This window comes from Rattus norvegicus, chromosome 10, assembly GCF_021556685.1.
Source record: "Rattus norvegicus strain SHRSP/BbbUtx chromosome 10, alternate assembly SHRSP_T2T, whole genome shotgun sequence".
Taxonomy (NCBI): Eukaryota; Metazoa; Chordata; class Mammalia; order Rodentia; family Muridae; genus Rattus; species Rattus norvegicus.
Genome location: NC_141543.1, coordinates 49,448,996 through 49,473,755, shown reverse-complemented (window position 1 = coordinate 49,473,755; position 24,760 = coordinate 49,448,996). Strand labels below are relative to the sequence as shown.

Here is a 24,760-nt window from a genome sequence, read left to right as displayed (position 1 = left end):
ATGTCTGCAATGGTGTGAACTGCCCTACCCTGCCCTGCCCTGCTGGTAGGCTCCAGCCTCTAAAACTTCTTCCCAAGAGTCAATTGTTTTGGTGACAGACATAATACAGTAATGAAAACAGCTTCCTAATAAAACATTAACTATCAAGAAAAGTTTACAGTAGAATGGGACAAGTACAAGGTTATGTAGATCAAACTCTCGAATTTCACGAGTGTCTTGGGCTGTCCGTTATTGCTCCTGAGCACACACATTTCCCAGATAACTTCAGCCTCATGTACATCTTCACTCACCCCATCATGAATCCTACCATCCCTCTCAGGCTGTCAGTGCCTCTATGTCCAGAATTCCACTTTCTCTGAGCACACAACTTGAAAATGTTTGATAATAGAATTGTAATCAGCGAAGTCATGTAATATCTGTGGAATTCAGAGAAGCCAGTCAAATTACTGGAGTAGGGGATGGTGGCTTCCAGTTCTCGAGAGATTGCTGTTGAGGATCAGCAGTACTTGAGTTAGGGATGATTGACCCTCGGGTTCAACACCGTATTTCATTGTCTCTTCTTTCTTGGTTAGAGTCTAAGCTACCTCCTAGCTTTCAGGAACTAAGATTCAAACTCTTGGAAGATGAAAGTAAACTATGTATCGAAATCTGCCTTTAAAAACTACCCATTAGGAATCCAGACAATGAGCCAGGGGGAACCAAGGCTCAACAGCAGACATCTGAATAAGGAAGTTGATTCTGGAAATGTGTGCCCGGGTGAGCCAGGCACCCAGGCTGCCACAGAAAGTACTACAGGAGGCTCCACTTCCTGAGCTAAGAATATCACTCAGCCTTCAGGGTGTTGTGGTTCTGTGCCCTGGACTGAGGGAAGTGCCTGGCCTTTATCTCTCCTGCTTAGGGGGCTAGAGTCAGTTATACTGATCCAGTGTCTTTATCTCTGTGTGACATGTGGGTTTGCATAAAAAGTCCTCACTGTAACCTGGCTCGAGGATGTTTAAAACCTTCATCAAAAAGGAAACAGTAAAATCAATTTATTATTTTTTAAACATTTTGGTCTGGAGTCAGGGTCAACTTTGTATTAGCAAATTCAAGGGCCATTTGCAGTTACCGAAGCTGCTGATAGCCTTTCTTACTAGTTATTTTTACTCGCACTCATACTTAATAAAATGGTGCTGAGTACTGGAATTGCAACGATTCTGTACTCACTAAGTACAACTTGCCTTTATCTTTTTAGTGCATAGCTATGTCGTGATAAAACAGAAAAAGATCAAACTATTTTGTTTGTACCTCATACATTTTGATGCTATAAAATTTGCTGTTTTAACATTAATAAACAAACATTAGCTGAGCTTGAAGACATTAAGTATCTGCTTAAGATGAGCCCCTTTTCCACCAGGAAGCGAACTTCAGGAATAAGCAGAGACACAGCAACCACTTCCTATTCAAAGCACTAAGTGGTGGTAGCACATGGTGCTCAGAGCTCTGGTGTAGCACACAAGGCTGTGGGCGATTCCAGTACCAACGCCCAGCCCTTGCCCTTTGTTTCTCAGGCCGTCCTGGTCCTCAGTTTGGTGAGATCTTAGAGTGCAGCAGAGGCTTTCATGGCTCTTGCTTGAGCTCCCCTCAGTGTGCTAGGGTCCTGCTTAGTCCATGGCAGCCAAAGCAAAGGAAAACCTTGTACTTTTTAATTGTACATAGGAAGCCATTTTCTTGTCAACTACTTTTGAATCACGTCTATGGTTATAGTGAAGTTTTATCTGTTCAAGCTATTTTGTTTGCTGTCTCTTCCAATGCTCTTACAGCCATCTTCACAACCTGTCCTGAGTTAAATGCCCCCATATTTTCCTTGGTGTTTGTGATAGTTGGTTTTAATGTCTGATTGGCATAGGCTAACCCCTGTGATTCCTCCATGGCGGTGAACTCTACCCTGGAACGTTGGTCTTAAAAGAAACCCTTTCTCCTGTGTTTGTCACAGCAGCAGGGAACACAATGAGGGCAAGTTGGTTTGGAAAAGCGTGGCCACTGTTGGGATAACTCAGACTATGTAGATCTAGCTTCTGAGCCTTTGGAAGAACTGTTTCTTGGAATGTAGAATTTGGAAGTTTGGGCTGAAAAAGCCACTGAGGGTTATAGCCAGATTTTGCAACAAAAGAAGCCTGGGAAATGACAGTGGAGGCTCAGGTCGTGGGATTTCATAGGGGACAATGGCTATCAGGAACTGGGATAGGACCGTTCCAGTGATAAAGAATCTGGCTTTACTTGGCTCTCGTCTCGAGAACCTGAAGGAGGTTGAACTGAGAGATAATGGACTAGTTTGACAGAGTTCACTTTAAGGCAGGTTGGCGTTCAGGCTGTAAGAGTGATCAGCATCACCACAGAGAAGCCTCCAGCACTGGAGGAATGGGAAAAGCATCCTCAGGGAAATCCTGACTCACTGGAGGCATCACCTTGGGCAAATCCAAGCAATATAATGAGACCAAAGCTCAAGCCAAGGGGTTCCCTGCTCCTCAAAGCAAATTCACTGGTGAAAGTGCTTCCCCAGGGTTAGTGCCCAGAAGCTGTTGTAGTGTGGATCAAGGGCCGAGCTGCATTTTTATCTGGCGGCAGAACCTTGCACTGCTGTAAGTCACTTCCTTATGCACTGGCTCTGAAGGCAAACGTGCAAGACTGAGGGATCATGGGAGTCGTAAAGGCCAGCACTGTGTGTCCATGCCCACCAGACACACGGAACTTTCTCAATTCTGTGCCAGGTGAATATAGCTGTGTTTTATTTTTGTGATGTTTTCAAAACTTCAGGGGACTTGGAGTTTTCACCAGGTCATTCGTACCCACTCCATCACCCAGCTCCTTCACGTGTTCTCCTTACATGTGATAAGGGACATCTGCCAAGCTGTACCAGGAATTCCAGGTAAGACCTTCTCTCCCACCCAGAACACACCAGCCACCGTACTTTCTCCAAACTTTCCCTTTTCCAAGCACTGTGCACATTTGTCACTTCTAAGAGAAACTCCCCACATGGCTCCCCCAGCTGCCCAGGCGCTGATACACACCCAGACCACAGCCAGTGCCTCCATCAGCCCCCATGACTGCATTGCCTGCTCCCAGCGGACGTGGGAGTGATCAGGACGGTTTCAACCAAATAGGAGTGAAGTCAAGAGTTGGCAATACATGGCAAGAGTGGGAACCTTGGTCCTCCTGCTAAGCTGCCTGTGACTGATGGAGCTGCTGGTGAACCAGGGAAGGGCAGAGCAGAAGACACTCCGTGGATGCAACATATTCTACCAATCCTAGTCAGCAGGCTGCTTGTTTGGCATCCAGTGAGGGTTGGGGGTTTATGTTTGTCCATACACTTCAGCTCTCTTTCTTAGTTGACTCCATAGAGAGCTCTGGCTCAGAGCTAGGTTTCCAGGCTGATGTCTGAGGGAGACCACAGATAACTGCTTTGGTTTGTCTAATCACTAATTATCCAGCGAGGGCTCACCATCACACACTGACCATCTCTGCACACAGGGAAAGAGGACCTGCTTCCGGGAATGCATTTGCAGAGGAGAAAACAGCAGGAAAGTAAATAAATGAAGTCACGGTCTCTAGGAACAGGGATTTAGACAAACCTGAAACTCAAGTGCTTAACATTAAATGTGTTCCCTAGTAGAGGACAATGGTCCGGTGTTGGTAGAATTATTTTTAAACTTAAAAAAGACTCTCAAGAAAAATGAATGGAATCTATACTGAGAAGGTGTGTGCGAGGTAAATTAACAGCAGACTAAAAAAGAGGAGACTCAGAAATCTGTAGGACATGTGTTAGTGATTACAATTAAAAACCCTCTAAATGTTGAAATGCCCATAAGAGTTGATTTGCTTCGGTACATAGGAAGTACGCACACGGAACTGCTTCTCGCTTGACTCCATGGGGAATTTAAAAGCAAGACAACTTTGGCAGGTGTGTCTTCTTTCTCCCCTCTCTATTTCCTCTCTTCCTTTTCTTCTTCCTCTCCCTTTCCTGTTCCTCCACTCTTTGAACTGCCATTTAGATAGGCTGCCTCATTGTCTTAGTTGTCTGATAAAAGCCATGCCCCTGTAGTCAACATGGATCAGCACACACATGTTCTGACCCTGTCTGTTATTCCTGTCCCCTCCCTCAGCCGTGTGGCACTGCATCTAAACACAATCTGAGCAGCCATGTCCAACCACACAACAGTGACCCACTTCATCCTCAGGGGCTTCTCCGATGTCCCACAGCTGAGATTGGTGGTCATCCCATTTTTCTTGCTTGTTTACACATTTGGCCTCCTGGGGAACTTCTCCATCATCATGGCTGTGAGGAGAGACAGTAGGCTCCACTCTCCCATGTACTTCTTCCTGAAGAACTTGTCTTTCCTGGACATGTGCTACACCTCAGCCACCATCCCCAAGGCAGTGGCTATATCCTTCACAGGCTCAGGGGTCGTCTCCTATCTCGAGTGTGTAGCACAACTTTACATAATTTTTACATTTGCATGTACTGAATGCTTCCTGCTCACAGCCATGGCTTATGACCGGTGCCTGGCCATCCTCAGACCACTGCTCTATGGAACCATCATGAGCCAGAAATATTGTCATGCGTTAGTGGTCACTGCCTGGGTGAGTGGGGCCATCTACTCAGCCTTCCATACTTCCAACACTTTCTCCCTCCCCTACTGTGGACCCAATGTTGTTGAACACTTCTTCTGTGACATGCCTGCAATCATGAGACTCTCCTGTACTGATTACCATCTCACGGAGGACGTGGGCTTTGCTGTTAGCAGCTGTGTTGTCATGAGTTCCTTGGCCCTCACAGTGGTCTCCTATATTGGCATTGTGGCCACAGTTCTTCGCATCCCCTCAGTGGATGGCAGGTGGAAAGCCTTTTCTACTTGCTCCTCTCACCTGACCACGGTCATCTTGTTTTATGGAACTGGAAGCTTTGTGTACCTGAGGCCTGCCTCTCACTACTCCCCAACCCTGGGTCGCCTGGCATCCATTTTCTACTCTGTAGTCACACCATCTTTGAATCCAGTTGTCTATTGTCTGAGGAACAAAGATATGAAGTTTGCTCTACAGAAACTTTATTGTGGGAGGAAGTACTGAGTCCTTGAAGACTATAGTGTGTAGCTCTTAGGGTCTGATGGCTAAGAATGTAACCAGATAATTTATCCCTTCAAACTTTCTCTCTCTATGTCACTTAGCATTGTTGATCAAACTAAAGGACCAGTAGGAGCCTCCCCAGCCCCCACACTACATACATGTAGGCAAAACACTTGTTCATATAAAAAATAAGAACCAAGCAAACAAATCCTCCCCCTAATATCATTGTGGAATTGTTTCTGGAGCTATACTCATCACAGGAGACAGGAATCTCAGGTCTTTGTCATCAGCCTGGTGTAAAGGCCACGAATATGAATTTCCATTACTTTTAAAAACTTCATTTTTCCTGGACTGGCACAGCCACATTCCCTGGAAAAGTCAAGAGTCTTGAAGCCAGCACAGCAACCTGATACGGTTCCAGCAATGCAGAGTGGATTGCTACACTGTCCTTTTATCTCCAACTTTTGGGTTTTGGTCTCTGGGTGTTGTGTTCCTGGGGAGTTTCTGCATTATGATTCAGTTTATGTCTTTTCCCGAGAAAAACTGCGTCCTCGTCTCTTTAGGAAAATCCTAAAATTAACTCATCTGGCCACTATTTCGAAGTCCACCTTATGCTCTGGAGTTTGTTAAGCACAGATCAGCACATAACTAGATGAGGCCATTATTCCAGGAATCTGCTTGGGGTAGCTGTCCCTGAGCAAACTCTAGCAGCATAATTGGTGCAGGGTAAACAGACACAACTGACAAACTCTGGCCCAGGGAATAGGTTACAGATTCAAGGTCTCTTTTCAGTATAGGCTTGGAGCTCTCTGAAAATGTGAAGATGGGGGGGGGTCATACAGGGTATATACCCCTGGAAGAATAGAATTCAATAAATAAGATAGGTTGACTGAAACAAACTTTTCCTACTTTATAGTGTAGATGATGGAATTTGTACTAAAAGAATTGAAGTGTTAGTATTAGCTATTCATAAGGAGACCAGTTCAGGTATTTTCTGTTTGTCTGGAGTGCTTTAAAACTACAAAGGTTGCCAGCCTAAAAGCAGGTTGTCATGTAGTGTTTGTGTTTGCTCTGGGGGGGGGTAGCATTCTTTAGATTCTTTAAATTGGAGTTATAGGGCTAATAATAAAAACAAAATCTGTTCTGTTTGTATTTTCTAATTATAACTGAACTTGTAACCCTGGACTTGTAATGAAAAGAATCAATTGAAAAATCTGTAGCACCTGGATAATCGTTAGTCTTTGATCTGTAAAACCTGTAGAAATAAAGCACCTGGTTGCTAGTCAGTTGGAGCTGAGCGACTCCCCTGAATACCATGGCCTCTCTTCTCTCTCCTCTTTCTGACTCCTTGTCACCTCTGCAGGTTGACTGCCCTGTTAGCTTGGAATCTCAGTGGGGAAGGTCCCCTGGCACTGGTTATCGTATAAGCAACATAGTTTATTACTCAAACTGTCCCTTTGATGTCAAATTGTTTTTCTACTCCTCCAGACACTTGAACCATCCTCGGATTTTGCCCCATGCTGATGAAGTTTAAACATTCACTTCCTCTACTTAGATCTAAATAGCAGTCTTCACCCCCCATGCTCTAGACATCTCATTGTGCTTTAACTGCCATCTCTCCTTAGTCCAGGATTCATTCCTTCCTCCAGCCCTGTATGGAGGGCCCCAGATGTTAGACTAATAGCTTAGGCTAAACGACACTTTATGGATGGAGTACAAGCAAAATTCTATAAATTATTCTCAAACAAACCATGTGGCTTTGAAGGCTTGGCTTATTTCTTCTTACTTTCAGGAAGTCAGTAAAGACTCCAAGAGGCTGTTTCTAGTCTTGCTTGGGACACAGGGGCCAGGCATGGGTCACATTGACCAGACTGTATTGTCTACTTAATTCAGTGTGATACAGTCATGTGAATGTTTTTAAAGGACCATATAATGATGTAAGGAAACAAAACTACAGATAACCAACCAGCCACAAAACACATACCTGCCTCTACTGTGCTGGGAACTGGGAATGCAGGGGGTGGGGGTGGGGGTATCAGAAACTGGGAATGCAAGGGGTGGGGGTGGGGGGAATGTATTACACCCTAGGTAGCTTAGGCATAAACAAGTACCTTTCCTGAAGTAACTAGGTTTGCAGTAGAGCGTCAACAGAGACTCTACAACTTGGTAAGGCTTTTGAATGGTGATTGCATGTGAGCTCACAAAAATGTGGGGTAGAAAGGCTCTGCAGACAAGAGGCAAAGAACCCTTCAGGCTGAGGAGAAAAGCCAAGAGGAAAAAATGATGAAGTCCTCAGTAGATGTCGAGGTTTGGGCAGCAGTGGCCACACACCTAACTTGTGCAATATTCTCTATCACACATCGAACATTCTGGGTCATGAATGTATGGATGAGTGAACGAGTAAACGATCACAAGATGTAGTATCTTTGTTTAGCTGCTCACCAGAGCCAGGGTATTTTCTTTCCCTGCTGTAGATTAGAAAGGACAGTGGTCCTGTTTGTTTCTTTGCACCAGCCAGATTGGTTTACTGTTTCCCTGTACCCCCTCCTCGAACAGTGCGTGCGTGCGTGTGTGCGTGTGTGCGTGTGTGCGTGTGTGCGTGTGTGCGTGTGTGCGTGCGTGCACGTGCGCGCATATGTTAGAGGTGGTTTTTGTTTATTTTAATTCTGCGCACCTACTTTCAAAACTATCGGCTCTGGCTCCTCCCCCTCCCCCCAAATCATCTTTAGGAAGTGACTAGCCCCGCACTTTTCAGTCTCTTCTTCCTGGGTGGTACAAAGAACAGCAGTCCTTTCCTAGCAGGGCACAGGGGCAACTCTAGATCCAGAGACTGAATTTGGGTCCGAGGACATTGGTGGAGGCCTAATCAGACACCAGGAGCCTGAGAACTGGGAGGGGTGGAGTGGACAGAAGCCAGGGAAAGGCTGCCAGAGAGGGTGGTGCTGCAGAGGCTAGGCGCTGTTGCCTAGAGACAGAAAGGACGCTGCGGCCTGAACTCGAGGAACACCCGTTGCCTGGAAACAGTAGACAGCGACCTTTCTCTTGGCAAGGAAAGGGTCAGGTAGCTTGACTTCTCCGAGCAAGAGAATGACCATGGCAGGACGTTTGGGGCAGAAGATGAATCAGGATGAAGTTCACCAGAATCAGATCATGCGGGAACTATTTCTCAAAGAGTTCCGGACACAGAAGCTGTACACGCAGTATCACGTGAATCCCCTGCGCAAGGGTGAGCAGGCCCAAGAGGGTTGGGAGGGGTGGGAGAGCAAGCATTCTCTGTCTCTAATCATCTCTTTAGAGTTCAGACAGTTGAGCTTTGAGGGGATCTCTCCCCAGGTCACCCCAGGCACAATAGAAGCATTAAAATGCATCCAGAACTAAACATTTTAGATGTAGAATAAAGATAAATGACTTATGGGGTAGTTTTACTTCTCAAATAATTAACTGTACAGGGTTTTTATGTTTGCTTTTGTTAATAGTTTTGTCTCTTTTTAATACAGCCAAGGGGTTTTGTCCTTATATGGTTTGCTATTGCTTTGACTTTTTGTAACAGACCTCCTTAAGACTTAGACATGGTAGGCTACCAGGGGTAGAGCTTGATACTCTACCATCACCCCGACCCCAGTAAACCCACCCCTCCTCCTGGCCTCCCATATTCTCCCCCCTCTGTGACTTCATGAGGTTCTTTGAAAACGCTTCTGGGCCTGAAACAGACCCATGTGTCCCACCACCTCCCAACAGCCCTCCGGAAGCAGCTTATGGGTGCCTTCTGGGTGAATCTTTCCCATCCTCTGCTGCTCTGCTGCTCTGCTGGCCTGGTTCAAGTATCCTGCTCCACTAGTTAAGCAGTTACCCTCACACTGCTCCGCCTCACTGAACACACTGGTCACCCCCTCACCCCCGCCCCAGTTCTCCCAATTAACATCTGCGAAGCTCAGTGAAAGGTCAGAATGTATACACAGCCCCTCTACGAATTAGGCCATTCACTCTCTAATAGAGAGTCTGAGTAGGCAGCTATGGTGCCTGAAACCCCAGGAGGGTTTGAGGTAGTCTGAGAGACTCCAAGCTACTCTCCTCCAAGTAGCAACCTCCCCCAACCCTCTTTCTTTGTTTCTTTGTTTCTTTGTTTTTCTTTGTTTCTTTCTTTGTTTCTTTCTTTGTTTCTTTCTTTGTTTCTCCCTTTGTTTCTCTCTTTGTTTCTTTCTTTGTTTCTTTGTTTCTTTGTTTGTCTCTTTCTTTCTTTCTTTCTTTCTCTCTTCTCTTCTCTTCTCTTCTCTTCTCTTCTCTTCTCTTTTCTTTTCTTTTCTTTTCTTTGCTACATATGTTAAAAGACCAGAGTGGACGAATCCCTTTGTAAACATTTTAGTTGCTCCCTGCAGTTTCTGAGCTACAATTTCAACCCACCAGCCTCTGAGGTTCCACTGGATCTGACTCTGGTACCTATCCAGCTCCATCCATTCTGAACCCCCATATGTAGCCCCATCCATCCTATCCTTACCCAAGATCCTCCAATAAAGCCTCAGTACCCACTTTGCTCTGTAGTAGACTGACACACACACACACACACACACACACACACACACACACACACACACTCCTTCCTCCCTTCATTTCTGTAGAAATAGATTTCCTGAATGTGTCATACTGTCCCCTACACTTATGCTCTCCTTGTCCCCGATGTCAGCACCTCCTTAGCCACAAGTGCACAGCAGCCTGGCTGTCTGCAGAAAGTGTGGAGACTTCATTTTGCTCTCTGAAACCGAGTTTTCACCAGGATTCCTGATCAGTAAAGTCAGGAGGAAATTATTCTACAGTTCTGTTTACGCATTGCTCATTCTAAGACTTAAAATGACTCCTGAAGGCCACATTCAGGCTTTCTTGGACACTGCTGTCTCCTGGCCCAGACTCCCTGGGTCCACTGGAATAAAATGAGACTTCAGTACAGTGCGTTGGTGCTTGCTCTCCACCACAAGGGCTTTGCTAATATCCCGACCCAAATACATTTCGGAAGTGTCTGGGTGTGTGTCTCGGATGAAAATGGCCAACAAGGTCAGAGACAAACTGGTTCCCATCCCCTTGCTCATTCCTGTTGCTCTTCACCAGCTGCCTATGCTTAAGCACCCCCTTTGACACTTCTGACTTCTGGCTGTCACTCTTCTTCCCACATGTCCCCACACGATGGACCACAACTCCTTCATTCAGGACTCACAAGCTTCTCCTTGGGATGCCATCACCTCTAAGTGTGTGGCTTGCCCTTGGGCTCTCCCTCATATGTTATCCCGTGTTGGTGTGCTGTCTGTCGCCACACATAGCAGGAAGGCTTCGACAGCAGGGAGAGCATTCCCGTCTTTCTCACAGCCCTGTCTGCCGTGTTCCCATCAATACCAAGAATTGGAAGATATAGACTCCATTCCTCTTATCGATGGCCTTCTGTGTGTCCATCCCTGTCTGGTTCATGGGAATTGCCCTTCAGGCATATTTGCTTGTCTGCCAGGCAGCACTGGTCCAGAGAACGGGTTTCCATGCTGGAAACCTGAAGCCAATATCCACCTGGGACACTTGGAGAGTGTCTCTGTGGGCACAAACTGACTGTTAGCTGTGCCTCATTTTGGTCATTTCAGGTCCAATAGACACTTCTGGCTAGACTACCAGAGTGACATGCTTGCTGTAAGGCCTTGCTCCTTAGTGTCTAGCACAGTTATTGGCATGTGTCCTCGGTGAATGCTAAGCGGGGAGACCTGGCTGTGGGTGAGTTTAGGACAGGTGTCATCTGCTAATGTGAATTGTGCTGCTTGTTTTTCTTTTTTTTTTCTAGTTCACACAATCACTCGGAAGCCCATGTCTTGGCATGATAACTTGGAGGAGCCAGAAGATGGTAGGTACTGGGCTTGAGAACACCCAAGGTTCAGAGCACAGAGGGGCAGGCAGGCTGGTGACACCTCTCATGGTTCTGCCACCTCAGGGACAAGTATGGGGGTCCTCTGAAGCTGGATTTAACCAAAGTCACAGAATACTGACTTATTCAGCCACAATGCCATGTTATTAAGCATGAAGCCAACAATAATGTTTCCAATCCTCTAACCATTCATTCATCCATCCACCCATCCACCCATCCATCTTATCAACCGATCTACCCATCCACCCATCCATCCATCCGTTCATTCATCCACCCATCCACCCATCCATCTTATTAACTCATCTACCCATCCACCCATCCACCCACCCATCCACCCATCCATCTTATCAACCCATCTACCCATCCACCCACCCATCCACCCATCCATCTTATCAACCCATCTACCCATCCACCCACCCATCCACCCATCCATCCATCCGTTCATCCATCCACCCGTTCATCCATCCACCCATCCATCTTATCAACCCATCTACCCATCCACCCACCCATCCACCCATCCATCCATCTGTTCATCCATCCACCCATCCATCTTATCAACTCATCTACCCATCCACCCATCCACCCATCCATCCACCCATCCATCCATCCATCCATCCATCCATCCATCCATCCATCCATCCATCCACCTTATCAACCCATCCACCCATCCACCCATCTACCCATCCATCCATCCATCCATCCATCCATCCATCCATCCATCCACCCATCCACCTTATCAACCCATCTACCCATCCACCCATCTATCCATCTGTTCATCCATCCACCCATCCATCTTATTAACTCATCTACCCATCCACCCATCCATCCATCCACCCATCCATCCATCCATCCATCCATCCATCCATCCATCCACCCATCCACCCATCCATCCATCCATCCATCCATCCACCCATCCATCCATCCATCCATCCATCCATCCATCCATCCATCCATCCATCTTATTAACTCATCTACCCATCTACCCATCCACCCATCCATCCATCCATCCACCCACCCACCCATCCAATACCCTGAAATCACATTAACTGGTTTTAAATTTCAATCCCACCACCCACCAAGCAGTTGACTTTGGGAAAGTGCTTTAGTTTTACTCTGTTGCTGTGTAAAACACTCTGACCAAAAGCAATCTGGGCTTATTTCATCTTAGATTTCCAGGTCTTGTTCCCCTGAGACAAGTCAGGGAAGGGACTCATACAAGCTTGATGCAGAAGTCATGAAAAAGACTGGTTGGTAGTTCAGTTTCTGGTTCACTTGTCTACAAGCTTATGCTCAGCCAGCTTGTGCAGCTCAGGACCTCCTGTGTAGTGTTGGTGCTGCCCACAGTGGGCTGAACACACCTGTATCAATTATCAGTCAAGACAGCTACCTCATTGACATGCCCACAGGCCTACCTGATCTAGGCAATTCTTCAGTCTGTGCTTTCCTCTCAGATGTCTCTAGGCTGTGTCAAATTGACATGTAACCTATGACAACTAGTTTGTCCTAGGGCTTTTCTATAAACCTTTCTGAAACAAAGAAAGCGTTTTTATGAAGTGTCGGCAAAATAATGCATGTACTCAGGATGGGGTGCGGGATGTGGTGGTCAGTAATTGTTGGTGGTTCTTTTTATAATTACCATTTAAGAGAATGGGGCTAGGAGGAGGCCCTCATTATGAAGGAGAAGGAAGTAGACTTGTACATACCTGGGGAAGCCTCAGGGAATGGGATGAGTGAGCTAATGTCACAGACTGGTACTTCTGTCAGGCAGGGGCATTCTGGGAAGAGTTCTCAGAGACTCCAGGCAGAGACAGAGCCTCCTGGGGGAAGCCTGTGTAAGGACATTTCATGGTTTGTGAAAAGCACAGAAAGCAGCATGGTCTGAAAACTCTGTATAGAGTGGCCCTTGTCTTTGTTGCTTACAGTGGGCTTTCCATCTCTCTTGTCCCAGGGCTGTTCTCTGCTCAACATCGAGAGTCCCCCTTCTCTCACTAGGTGTGTGACATTAAGTTACTGAGATGCTTTGTGACTTGTTTCTTTGTATGAAATGGAGGCACTGTAGTACCTGCTCTTTTCTCTAAAATATGGCTGACTCTTCAGAAGGTTTATATGTATGCCTAAATATTGTGTCCTTTGTTCTCCATCTAGATCCCAAGCCATAGGAAAGCAGGGCTCATGTCTGTCTTGCCCAAGGTTATGGCCCAGGACCCAGTATCCAGCTCGACAAAGTAATTAAAAGACAGAAAACCAGATTTCCACATCTCAGGGCCTGGGCCAGCCTTGGGGGCCATTGTATTTTCTTTAGGGGAGCTCATGACTAGGTCAATGATAAGAACATATTTTGGTCCAAGGCTGTGATGTCTTTAAAATAATTTTAAAACTTTTTTGAAATTACCATATAACTGTATCATTTCCTCCTTTGCTCCCTCAACCGTCTCTCCCATGAATCACCTCACTTTTTTCTCAAATCCTTAAACTTTTTCTTTAAACATTGTTGTACACACACCCCCTGCTCAGTCTGAATCATGTTACTTGTATTATATGATGTCAGGGCTGCCCTCTTAGTATTGGATGACCAGTTGGAGGGCTCTTCTCCTGGGCTAGACCATTTCTCCTGATCTCAGACTCCTTAGTTACCTGTAGTTTTTTTTTTTTTGTCAAGTTTGGTTAAGGTCTCATGAGCTTTTACCTTTCCTTGCATGTCAGCACACACATTAGAGCTGTCCTTTTTCATGTCTTGTTTTGGCAAGTGTGTTCGTAGGATTTCATGGGTGTAGCTTCTCTGGCATTTCTAGGATACACAGTTTCACAGCAGCCTTATTGGTTCTCTGGCTCTTAAAATACATCTACCACCGTTCCTCAATGATTTCTGAGCCTTAGGTGCATGAATTGTGTTGTAGACGTATCCACTGGGAGTGACCACTACACAATCTTGTTCTCTGTAGCTTGAACAGTTGTGTTGTCTGCAGTGCTCTCCTTCTGTTTCAAAGAAGAGTTTCCTTGATGAGGTCTGAGAACTATACTTCTCTGTGGGCATAAAACTAAAGTTAGAATGTGGTTAGGAATTGTGTTGCTTTAGTAAATTGGTAGTTGAAGAAGCTTCTCCACCATTCAAGACTTCACTAGCCCAGGGTGTTGTCTAGGTTTCCAGTAGCAGATCTGATTTCCTTCTCGTTGAACAGGCCTTAAGATCAAGGGCAGAGCTGTTGGTTATCACCTCAGGTATGCATGCCCCTCTGACATCCTTAGGTTTATCATGGGCAGTAGGAGTTTCTGATTCCTTTTTCATTGTTTCTTATTTCCTAGCTAAGTTCCTGAACCTCGTTCACCATGCTGCACAGGGTCCAAAAAAGAAATATTCAGAGACACAGACCGAAGCCCAAGAAATTGGATGGGACCCACATCCCTTGGTGAGCATGGCTCCTTCACAAAATGGTACCTGGGAGCATAACAACAATGACAATGGTAGCCAAGAGGACAGGGGAGGCAGTTTCACCTGGGTTTGAATTCTGGGTTACATTTCCTAGCTGTGTAGCCTTGGGCAAGTCACTAAGTTGCTTTGTGACTGAGAGTCATTGTTATGAGATGGAAATCCCATAGAATCTATCTCATAGGGTTTTTGAACACAAGAAAGAAGGCAATATTTGTAAGGTACCTAGGGCCGTGCCTGGCACATAGACCCTTTTCAATAGACCCGGGGTGGGGCACTATAACATGGATGGGGACAATCAGAAGAAAGGTCCCAGAGCACTGCTGAGCCCTAAGTCAGGTGGTGATCCTGGTTTCTTGGCTTAATACCCATTCTCTTTGCCTACTGAGATATTTTCAAGCATCCCTTTCTCCTAAAAGCCCTCTGCATTTAATGTGTCTTCATCCTATGCAAGGGGCAAGGCTTCTCATCCAATAAACAACTCCAATAGGTGGGGCTGCTGCAGAGCCTTCTCACAGGGATTTCAATAAGAGACTCAGTCCAGTCTTTGCCATTGCTCACCTTCAGATATGAGCTTCTACCATAGCTCCTCTTCAGATATACAGAACTGTCTGGGAGAGTGAACCCTTGAGGAAATGGGAGAAAGATATCAGCAGAACTTTAGAACTTACACACTGAAGGGTGAGCTTAAAGTGGAGAGAAGGGGATAACAAGAGAGCTGGAAAAGCAAAGTCCATTCAGAACAAAAGGGCAAGGAGTGGAAGAGCAAACCTCTTGGATGAGGGAAGGGTGAAAAAGAAGGTATTATCAATGACGTTGCTGAAAATGGATTAAAGAGTCAGCTCTTGAGGGGTTGTTTAAAAAAATGTAGAGAAGATATTATTTGGATAGGGGAAATGTTGCTGTGGGTTCTAGCCCAAGACTGGGCTTTGCGGTGGACATAAATGGGCTGGACTGTGGAGGCAGTGTGGACAAGTGAGAGCCTGAGACAAGGGTGAGACACGGGGTCAACAGATAGAGATTGCTAATGGAAGCTGGGGGATGAGGGGAACTTAGGATCATCTAACCTAAGAGGTTCCATGCTGAAGGCACAAAAGGTGATCATACTTCTCATGTGGGAGGGTGGAGACAGTGAGCTCTGGTGGAACATGCCACTGTGGGTGGTAGCGGATTTAGCAAGACTTTTGCCAGAACTGGATAAGACAGGGATGGATATGGGAGTTCAAAGAGGCAGACCTAATTAGAAAGAGAGCAGGCTAGCATAAACATTTGATTGCTGGATCATCTCCACACCAGGAGAAAGGTTTGAAGGAAAGAAAATTGTGGCAAAGGTAGACATTAGGTTAATTAGATAATGTACCAATACAGAGAATTGTTAGAAAGCACAATTATTTAACCTAGCATTCCTCCCCACTCCCCTTTTTGTGAGTTTTAGAGAGAAGTTTATTGTAGATTCTTTGATGGTTCTTTGAGAGAGAGAGAGAGAGAGAGAGAGAGAGAGAGAGAGAGAGAGAGAGAGAGAGAGGAAAATAGCCAGCCAATTTGCATAGTATAAGTAGCCCTGTGGTGGGAAGGGACTTTTAAAGAAAGAGTGAAAAGAGTCAAAGTACCAGAGAAAGCAGGCTGAGGCTCTGGCCAGCATCTGAAAGACAGAGGAGAAGAAAACAGGAAATTCATGGCTCTTGGAGTCGAGTCAGAAGGCAGGTCCCATAGAGGCCCCTGGCAGGTCTGAAGCATCTTACCCTCTTTTTTTTATTTTTTAAAAGTAAAATCTAGATCCTTTGTATTCAAAGTATCTAGTTGAAACGTGTCTTTGACCACCTGGTAGGCTGGGCCAGTCAGGCCTACCCTGCTCAGATCCTTCTAGGTCTTGCAGATAAAACACTGTTGCAAGATATCTGCAACTAATCCTTTCTGCTCATCACCATGATCTTGGGACAATGCCATCAGATGACACTGTTGATGTATAAAGGAAGTACACCCCAAGATGTGCTTCATCACCATGACAACACATGAGACAACTTCATGGAGTAAGGACATATTTTGGCCCTGAGTCTCAGAGGTTCAATCCATGGTGGCTTGTTTTCATTGATCCTGGGCCTGGGGTAAGGGAGAAAGAACACCATGGCAGGAGGAGGCCTGGTTCAGACTCAGCTCTGCATCATGCAAACCTGGGTCTGTTCTCTCCCTGACAGACTCTTCTGATCCTCATGGCTGTCAGGAAGTACAAACAGTATTACAGGAAGGGACCACAGCAAGCTCTAGGCCCCGAGGACATACCCCAGTGACTGACTCCCTCGTCCAAGCCTCAGTTTACCACCTCTCAGTGGCTTACTTGTTTGTATCCATCAGTTGATTACTGCAGTCAGAGCCCCATGCTCTCTCCCAAAGGCTCTTGTTTGACAAATGCTTGGATGGGTGTCTTAGGGTTTCACTGCTGTGAACAGACACTATGACCAAGGCAACTCTTATAAGGACAACATTTAATTGGGGATGGCTTAGAGGTTCAGAGGTTCAGTTCATTATCATCAAGGCTGGAGCATAGCAGTGTCCAGGCAGGCGTGGTTCAGGAGGAGCTGAGAGTTCTACATCTACCTCTGAAGACCAGTAAGAAAAGACTGTCTCTCATGTGCTTAGAAGAAGGGTCTTATTGCTCACAACCACAGGGACACACTTCCTCCAACAAGGCCACACCTAATAATGCCACTCTATGGGCTAAGCATTTCAGAGGGGACACTTCCTATCCAACTGCAACCCCCTTCAAACCTATTAGATCCACGCCTGTGGTGTCATGAAAGGCATTAATCTGGTGTTCAGAGTGACACAGTTTGGGACAGAAGAAGCTTGACTGGCCACTATTTAGAACACTGAATCTCCCCTCAGAACCTCTTTCTGTTCAGGCAGTGACCTCAACTTCAGAATGGGATCATTTGGGAACTCATGATTCTGTGAGCATCTCTCAGCAGTGTAGCTCCTAGAAGATTTACATGTCAGAGTACTCACTTTAGCTCCAGATGCCTTCAGCAAGCTCAAACTTTCATTATGTAGCTCATGCTAGGTGCTGTCCTAGTAGCTTGGCGCATACACACACACAGACACACACAGACACACAGACACACAGACACACAGACACACAGACACACACACACACACACACACACACACACACACACACACAATCTCCTCTATGATCTACTTTCCAGTGATGGTGAATCCTTAGGCAAGACCTCCTTCAGGCAGTGGTGAGGGGGCTGCCTCAGCTTTGATAGTATATCGCTCTTCAGTTTTAGGGTTTTTGATGTGAATGTTCAAATCTCCAGGCCACAGGTTTAGCACGAAAATCCCTGTTTCACAAGAGAATGGGCCTGATTCAAACCCAGCTCTATACCATTTAAACCCTCTCTGCTCCCTCTCTGATAGACTTCTTCCTGATCCTGCCTTCTCTCCTTTAGATCAACCCAGATCGTCAGGACCGCAGGTTGAACCACTTCAGAGTCTACCATGACATCACTCTGTACAAAGCTAAACTGTGGAGCTTGGGAGAAGACGATCACCAGAAGTAATGTTCTCTTGGTGGCATGGACCTGCACACTGAGTTCCCAATGCATGTGTTGCCCAAAGAAATAAATGCCACTTCTGTTAAACATTACAGAAGACTCTTTCATAGATCCTAACATGATTTAGGCCAGGCAGTGTCTGGGGAAAAACGAATCAGGAGCCTTGCAACATCACATAGGCAGAGGGTAAAGGAGGCCCCACAGAGAAGGGAAGTGAGGTAAAGAGACAACCTGATTGATTATAACCTGTGTCCATCTTATTTGTAATGGTTTGAACAGCTGACTGACCACTGGTGATGGACTGAAGCTCAGATACTTGCTGTGAGAGAAGAGCTCAAACAGAACAAAACAAATTGAACAAACAAACAAGATATGGGTGGTGGTGGCAAACACCTTTAATCCCAGAACTCAGGAGAGAGAGAGAGAGAGAGAGAGAGAGAGAGAGAGAGAGAGAGAGAGAGAGAGAGAGAGAGAGAGAGAGAGAGGAGGGGAGAGAAACACACAAAGAGGGACAAAGATGGAGAGAGAAATAGGAGAGAGAGACAGAGAGAGATAGAGAGACTGAGACAGAAGTGTGTTGCATACCAAATTAGGCTGAAGTTTATTACTGTGTTTCAATTTCGTTTCTGTTGTCATGATAAACACCTGACAAAAGTCTGCATAGTGGAGTGCAGGTTTACTTGGACTAGTCTCATCAGTTCAGGGAAGTCAAGGCAAGAACCCAAGCAGCTAGTCACATCTGACCCTCAGTCAAGAGCAGAGAGAAACCTGCTAGAAGTGCTACAGCTCTGCTAGGCAGGGAAGGGCTCTTCAATGCAACATTTCTGCTCTGCAGGGAAGGTGGTCTCAGTGCAAGTGTAACAGCTCTGCTCTGAGAAGTATCCTGGCATTCAGGATGCAAGGTATACCATGAAGTCACACTGCAAACAAACCTCACACAATAGATTTATTGGGAGGGAAAAACCCAAAAGGGTGACTGCTTCTGCTCCTGCAAGACACTGGGTAACTCAGCAGAAGGCAGGGTTTATATAGGGTTTCTTGAGGATGGTGGTGGAGCTCTCCAGGGTGGCCTAGGATTTGGAGGGATTCTGTGGTCTGATCTTGAAGATCAGGGTCAGGGTTCTTTTCTTGGCCCTGGTATCAGGGTCAAGTAAAAGTCAATGTATTTTTCCTTAGCCCTTTTACCGTATACATGCACTTCTGCTCCTGCTTGCTACTCAGTTTGGCCATGAAATGGTGCTATCCCCAAATTCAGGGTGGATCACCCCACATTAACAATCAATACAATCCCCACAGACAGGCCAATACAGCAACCTGATCCATAACCTATCATTAAGACTCTCAGGAGATTCTAGATTGTGTCAGGCTGACAGTTAAACTGCATACTGCACACATGGAGAACTGTTAACAACTGACAAGTGGAATTTTGTAAAGCAAATGAATCAGTTAACTGAAGAGCTGGCCCACACAGAATCGCTGTCATCTGTATACCTGGCAGATGATTAGTATCTAGAAGACACCAGTAGTTCAGAAAGTTAAGAAAGATCTCAAACAATCCAATCGACAAATAGCCCCGGAGAAGTGGGCGGTTCTCAAAAAGATGAGCCAACATGGTTAGCAATGCATGAAAATGCTCAGCGTCACTAGCCACCAGAGAGGAGCAAATCTGAACCACACAGGGATTCCATCTTACCCCAGGTGCAATGGTCACGTTCAAGAAACAAAAGCAAATGCTGGTGAGGGTGGACACTAATCTTGGCTGCTGTGAAAATCAAGATAGCCAGAACTAAAGAAACCGAGAACAGAGCTGGAGCCCAAAGGATTCCAAGTCAGTATCTCAATGCTTACTGCAGCACTTTTCACCATGAACAAACTGTGGAACCAACCTCAGTGTCCACCATCAGAGCAACGGACAGGAGGAATGTGGTTGACACACATGAGAGTCTGTCAGTCATAAAGAAAAAAGAATGTTTCCATGGAAATGAATAAAATCAGAAATAATCATATTAGTGAATTAAACCATACTCAGAAAGACAAATGTATATTTTTATTGTGTGACACTTCCAGATTTTAAAGAGATAATTATGTACGTACAAGTGAATTTGTTCAGGGAAACACGAGGGGCTCACTGATATGAGGAGAAGTGAGAAAGGGCAGAGAAAGGAATATGGAGGGGGATTTGCTCAAAGCACAGCATATACTTGGGTGAAAATGTCCTTGTATAACATAATACCACACATTAAGAGTACATACAGTGAGGTTTCCTTACTAATTATTATTTTGAGATTGAGTCCTATTGTGGCCTGGAACCTGTTATACGGATCAGGCAGGCCTTGAACTTAACAGAGATTCATCTGCCTCATCTGAAGACAGAGTGTAAGAGGAAGTGATACTGATGAACTAACAGGAACCAGAAAATGTCAAAAGAGGCTCCACGTGAAGACCTCTGCTGTACAACAAGAAAGGGAGGCGAGGAAGAAAAGGGGTTGTCAAGATGGCCGACCTTCTGTAAATCACTGCATAGAAGAGACGCTGATTCATGTGTGTTTCCTGCTTTGGCTCAGGACTGGGTCTGCAGGGCATCCCAGAGCACTTGGTATCTCTCCCCAGGACTTGGCCTTTAACATTCAGCAGCCAGAGGCAGGCAAATCAGGAGTTCAAGTTCAAAACAACAACAAACCAAAACCAGAAACAGCAACAAAGAGAAAGGATAAGGAAGAAAAAAAACCCAATCCACTTTGCCCGAATAATCTGTCTTCCTTTCCACAGTGACGATTTACATCACACCTGGCTATGGACATTAGTCATCAGTGGAAGGGGAAATAAGATCCCAAAGCCAACAAATGCAACACAGAAGCAAGAAGTAAATTAAAGGCTGTTATGACTGTAAACTTATTAGTTATTTTATGACAAGTTTAAAGTTCCTATTCCATCCCGGCTAAAGGATACATTCATGTACTGAATGTATCCTAAAGATAATGTAACAACTGAGTGTGGTGGTTATCATCTCAGCAGGTGCACCAGTGTTGCATGAAACACCGAGTTTACAGCACAAATGGCTTGAGCTGCATCAGAGTCCTGCATTCATGTCCATGTTTGAAGACTTTCCAAAACCACTGCAGGACCTGCTGAGCTGGATCACATCATGCCTTCTGGTTCATCCCGCGTGGACCCTGCTTGGGACGCTCTGTGAGATGTGCAGGACTTCATTAATGTGGTGTGAGAAAAGGGAGTGTGTGGGAGAAGGGCTCCAGATGAGAAGAGAATCAACAAAAGTAAAGGGATAAAAGGATCAATCATCTCATCCTGAAGCATTTGCTCAGAGTTGCTTTTGTGTTTGCCTTGTCTGTGGGAAACAGAGTGTATTTATAAATATTTAGAATGCATTAATATATTAATAATTGCTTGTAGGATGCTTTAAAATGTTCCAAATTTATGGCCTGAAATTGCCGTAGGCTTATTCCTACTCAGGAGCTGAGGGGATGTGTGCTCTACTGCCTAAAGCTTTATGTTTTATATACTACTTTCACCCTTCACCTGAAATGTTGTTCCCAAGTGTCAGGTTTTTCAGGGTCTGAATACCTCAGTGGAATTAAAATGGATGTTGTAATACAGCTCAACCAACTGCCAAGGTCCATTGCTCCAAGTAAAGAGGAAGAGTTTAAAATGGAACCCAAGTACACACTAAGAAAAAAGTCTGCAGACATTGACTACAAACGCTCTAACGTACAGTTTTATCTTCAAATCCCAATACATGTACATGTGAGTGAGCCACAAGCTGTTTGCTGTGGTAACAGCAATAACTTTTTAAATTTTTTATTTTCCAAGACTGAAATACAAAGTTAAGAAAAGAAGACATCTCACCTAGCAGTAGGTCACGATAGAAACACTGAGCATCAACAGCCACCAGGAAACTCCACACAGGCAACAGAACAAGGTACGGCCACACTCAGGAGACTTCCTGAGGAGAGAAGGTTGGTGAAACACGGGGCAGCTGCACCCTGTGTGAACTGCTTGTGGGAATTCGAAATCGATCTGATAAAAGGGTCATCATCATCCACCAAGCGAAGCAGAAGCATGTAATTAAAAAAAAAAAAGGTTGACAGTCATCCACATGTCCTTCACAAAGTAGGGAACAAATGGTGGTTTTTGAAATACTAGTGTATTATTGTCAGTTAAAAAAAATAGATACTGGAGTGTGTAAAAATACAGAAATTCTTCACAAAGGTAACAGACAGACAGACACACACACACTCTCACCATAAAAAAGTGAGTGCCAGTGTTGTTTAGCAATGAGACAGGATAGGATGGGAGTGGAATTAGTCTGGTGTTTGACTCCATGGACAGACTTTCACTAGAAAGGGGCTCAAAGGAGGTCTGACCAGTTTTGAATTCTGCATCTTTGGTAACAGGTAAAAGGGGAAAGGTCTGTAGAATTGGCTGGAATAGAAGGCTTGCTGTGAGTACCCTCCAGCTTGAAAGCTGTGCTTCAGTCACTCCAACTTGAAACAAAGTGGCACTTAGTCCTCAAGGTTGCTTCATTCCTTGCTGTTGGTCAAAACATTCTTGTATGGGGAGGTGTGAGAACTTTTCACCCAGAATTTGTGATTTTTCAGTTTTTTGAGATTTCAGTTGGAAATGAGAAGGTGGCTCCACAATTAGCTGCCAGCATGTAGTTTAATCAAAACCTCAGAGTAAAGCAGAAAATACCGAGACGCAGGCACAGGTGCACACACACCCCTTAGTTGCGGCGTCGCCTTCCATGCTCACCTGAAGACAACTAACAACTGAAAAAATGTTCCAGAAATAGTCAACTCGTCCTCTACAGTGGTGCTTTCTGAGCAGCCTGTTGAGATTCATCACAGTCCTGGCACCTGCCCCTGGCCCACGTATCCACCCAGTATGTGCTACCCATCCGCTTGTCACATAGGAGCCACCTCAGTTCTAATGTTCTTAATTTCATTCAGTAATGCCCCAAAGTGCAGAAGTCGTGATACTGAAATTGTTATGTTAAAGACAAGATGTAAAATACTAAGTTAAGCTACAGAAGTTTTCCACTATTACTCTGCTGGGTTTGCTAATTCCCACGGTAAGAACAAACGTGTCCATGAAACTGAGAGGAATGACGAAGAAACACAGGACTTCTTTTGACGAGGCTCCTCAGGCTCCCTGAGTTCCAGTCACAGGATAGAAATGTTAAGGTAGAACAGAAGAAACTGAACAAGAGTTTGAAATTCTTAGTGGCTTTAGGTATCCACTGGGCATCCCGCGACATAACCTTTGTGTTGAAGGCGCTACTGTATACCTTTCTCCTTTGTAGCACCAGCAAGGTCCAATCCAACCAAGGTATCCTTACTCCTTAGGGCAGAACAACGGGCCAGGCACTTCCTCAGGCTGCCCTTGACCTCGCTGTTCCGAAGACTGTAGATGAGGGGGTTCAGCATGGGGGTGACGATAGTATAGAATGCTGACACCACTTTATCGTGGTTCGCAGACCTGGCGGATGCGGGCCTCATGTAGCTGAATGCAGCGGCTCCATAAAAGAGGCCAACCACTGTCAAGTGCGAGGAGCAGGTGGCGAAGGCCTTCTTGCGGGCTTCTGTGGACCGCATTCGGAGGACGGCGGTCAAGATGAGACCATAGGACGCCAGGATGAGGGAGAAGGGGATCAGAAGCATCAACACACAGCAAATGTACATGACAAACTCAAATGCTGATGTGTTTCCACAAGCCAGGTGCAATAACACAGGGGCCTCACAGAAGAAGTGATCTATTTCATGCCGGCTGCAAAACTGGAAGCTCATCGTGGCGGCAGCCTGCATGGCTCCATCAGCTGCTCCCAGGAGCCAAGACCCCAAGGTTAGTCTCAGACATAACTGCCAGCTCATGAGAACCGGATAGCGCAATGGGTGGCATATGGCCACATAGCGGTCATAGGACATGGCTGCTAAGAGGAAGCACTCTCCACCTCCCAGAGTGAGGAAGAAGAAGATCTGGAAGCCACAGCCAGCTGCAGAGATATAATTCTTGCCCATTAAATAACCAGCTGCCATTTGGGGCACTACGATGGAGACCAGCATCATGTCCATGAGGGAGAGTTGGCTCAGGAGAAAGTACATGGGTGTGTGAAGCCGGCGGTCCTGGTTAATCAGGAGAAGCAGGAGGGCATTGCCTACCACAGAGTTAAAGGCCACAGTCAGAACCAGCACAAAGAGGAACAGGTGGGCTCTCGTGTGGTCAAAGAGTCCTAAGAGAATGAAGCCTGTTGTGGCATTACCCTTGTCCATGATTACAAGCAGTTAGTAACACTGAGAAAGAAGGGACAGAGGAGTCTCATCACCTGTGATGCTGTGTGAAGTACACATGCCCAGATGGTTGCCTCTGAGAAACGCTGAAACCCACTTCAAATTCTTCACCCATGTTTGCAAAATGTCTCATGGCCAAAAACTAACATCAATTTTCCTCCTTTGCAAGATTTCCCTGACAAACATCTCACCAGGTCAGTGAGTGAACTGGTATGACAAATCAAATTATCTATGGGTTGCAACTGACTCATAACCTTCCATTGCCTGATATCTACATAAATGTTTGAGAACAAGTTGTCATTTATATTCTCTTTTAGATTATATTTGGCATAATCAAATCTTAGGTGCTTAATAAATTAATGTTTTTAAAATATAACTCAGGGATTTGCTAATGTAGGTGACACATTTATATTTTGGTTGTGAGCCTAGCCTTTAACGGCTGAGCCATCTCTCCAGCCCGACACATTTATAATAT

General features: G+C 45.5%; 3 protein-coding genes across 3 annotated transcripts; 2 read left to right on the top strand and 1 right to left on the bottom strand.

Moving 5' to 3' along the window:
• Positions 1-4,179: 4,179 nt before the first annotated feature.
• Or5af1b (olfactory receptor family 5 subfamily AF member 1B) lies at positions 4,180-5,106 on the top strand. The gene has a single exon (NM_001000526.1). The coding sequence runs from the start codon at positions 4,180-4,182 to the stop codon at positions 5,104-5,106; it is 927 nt and encodes a 308-aa protein (NP_001000526.1).
• A 3,027-nt stretch (positions 5,107-8,133) lies between these two features.
• Cfap144 (cilia and flagella associated protein 144) lies at positions 8,134-18,072 on the top strand. The gene is made up of 4 exons (NM_001398580.1): positions 8,134-8,329; positions 10,916-10,975; positions 14,300-14,403; positions 17,876-18,072. Exons 1-4 carry the CDS (start codon positions 8,191-8,193, stop codon positions 17,984-17,986), a joined length of 414 nt encoding a protein of 137 aa, NP_001385509.1. The 5' UTR covers positions 8,134-8,190; the 3' UTR covers positions 17,987-18,072.
• Positions 18,073-23,274: 5,202 nt separating this feature from the next.
• On the bottom strand, positions 23,275-24,267 carry Or2t44 (olfactory receptor family 2 subfamily T member 44). Its single transcript, NM_001000956.1, is given in 1 exon segment — positions 23,275-24,267. A coding segment is annotated over 1 exon segment (993 nt).
• Between the last annotated feature and the right edge of the window lie 493 nt (positions 24,268-24,760).

Coding starts and splice junctions, on each gene's coding strand:
- Or5af1b (NM_001000526.1), top strand. CDS start 4,180: ATGTCCAACCACACAACAGTGACCCACTTCATCCTCAGGGGCTTCTCC.
- Cfap144 (NM_001398580.1), top strand. CDS start 8,191: ATGACCATGGCAGGACGTTTGGGGCAGAAGATGAATCAGGATGAAGTT. Junction 8,330..10,915: donor CGTGAATCCCCTGCGCAAGG/GTGAGCAGGCCC, acceptor TTTTTTTTCTAG/TTCACACAATCACTCGGAAG. Junction 10,976..14,299: donor CTTGGAGGAGCCAGAAGATG/GTAGGTACTGGG, acceptor CTTATTTCCTAG/CTAAGTTCCTGAACCTCGTT.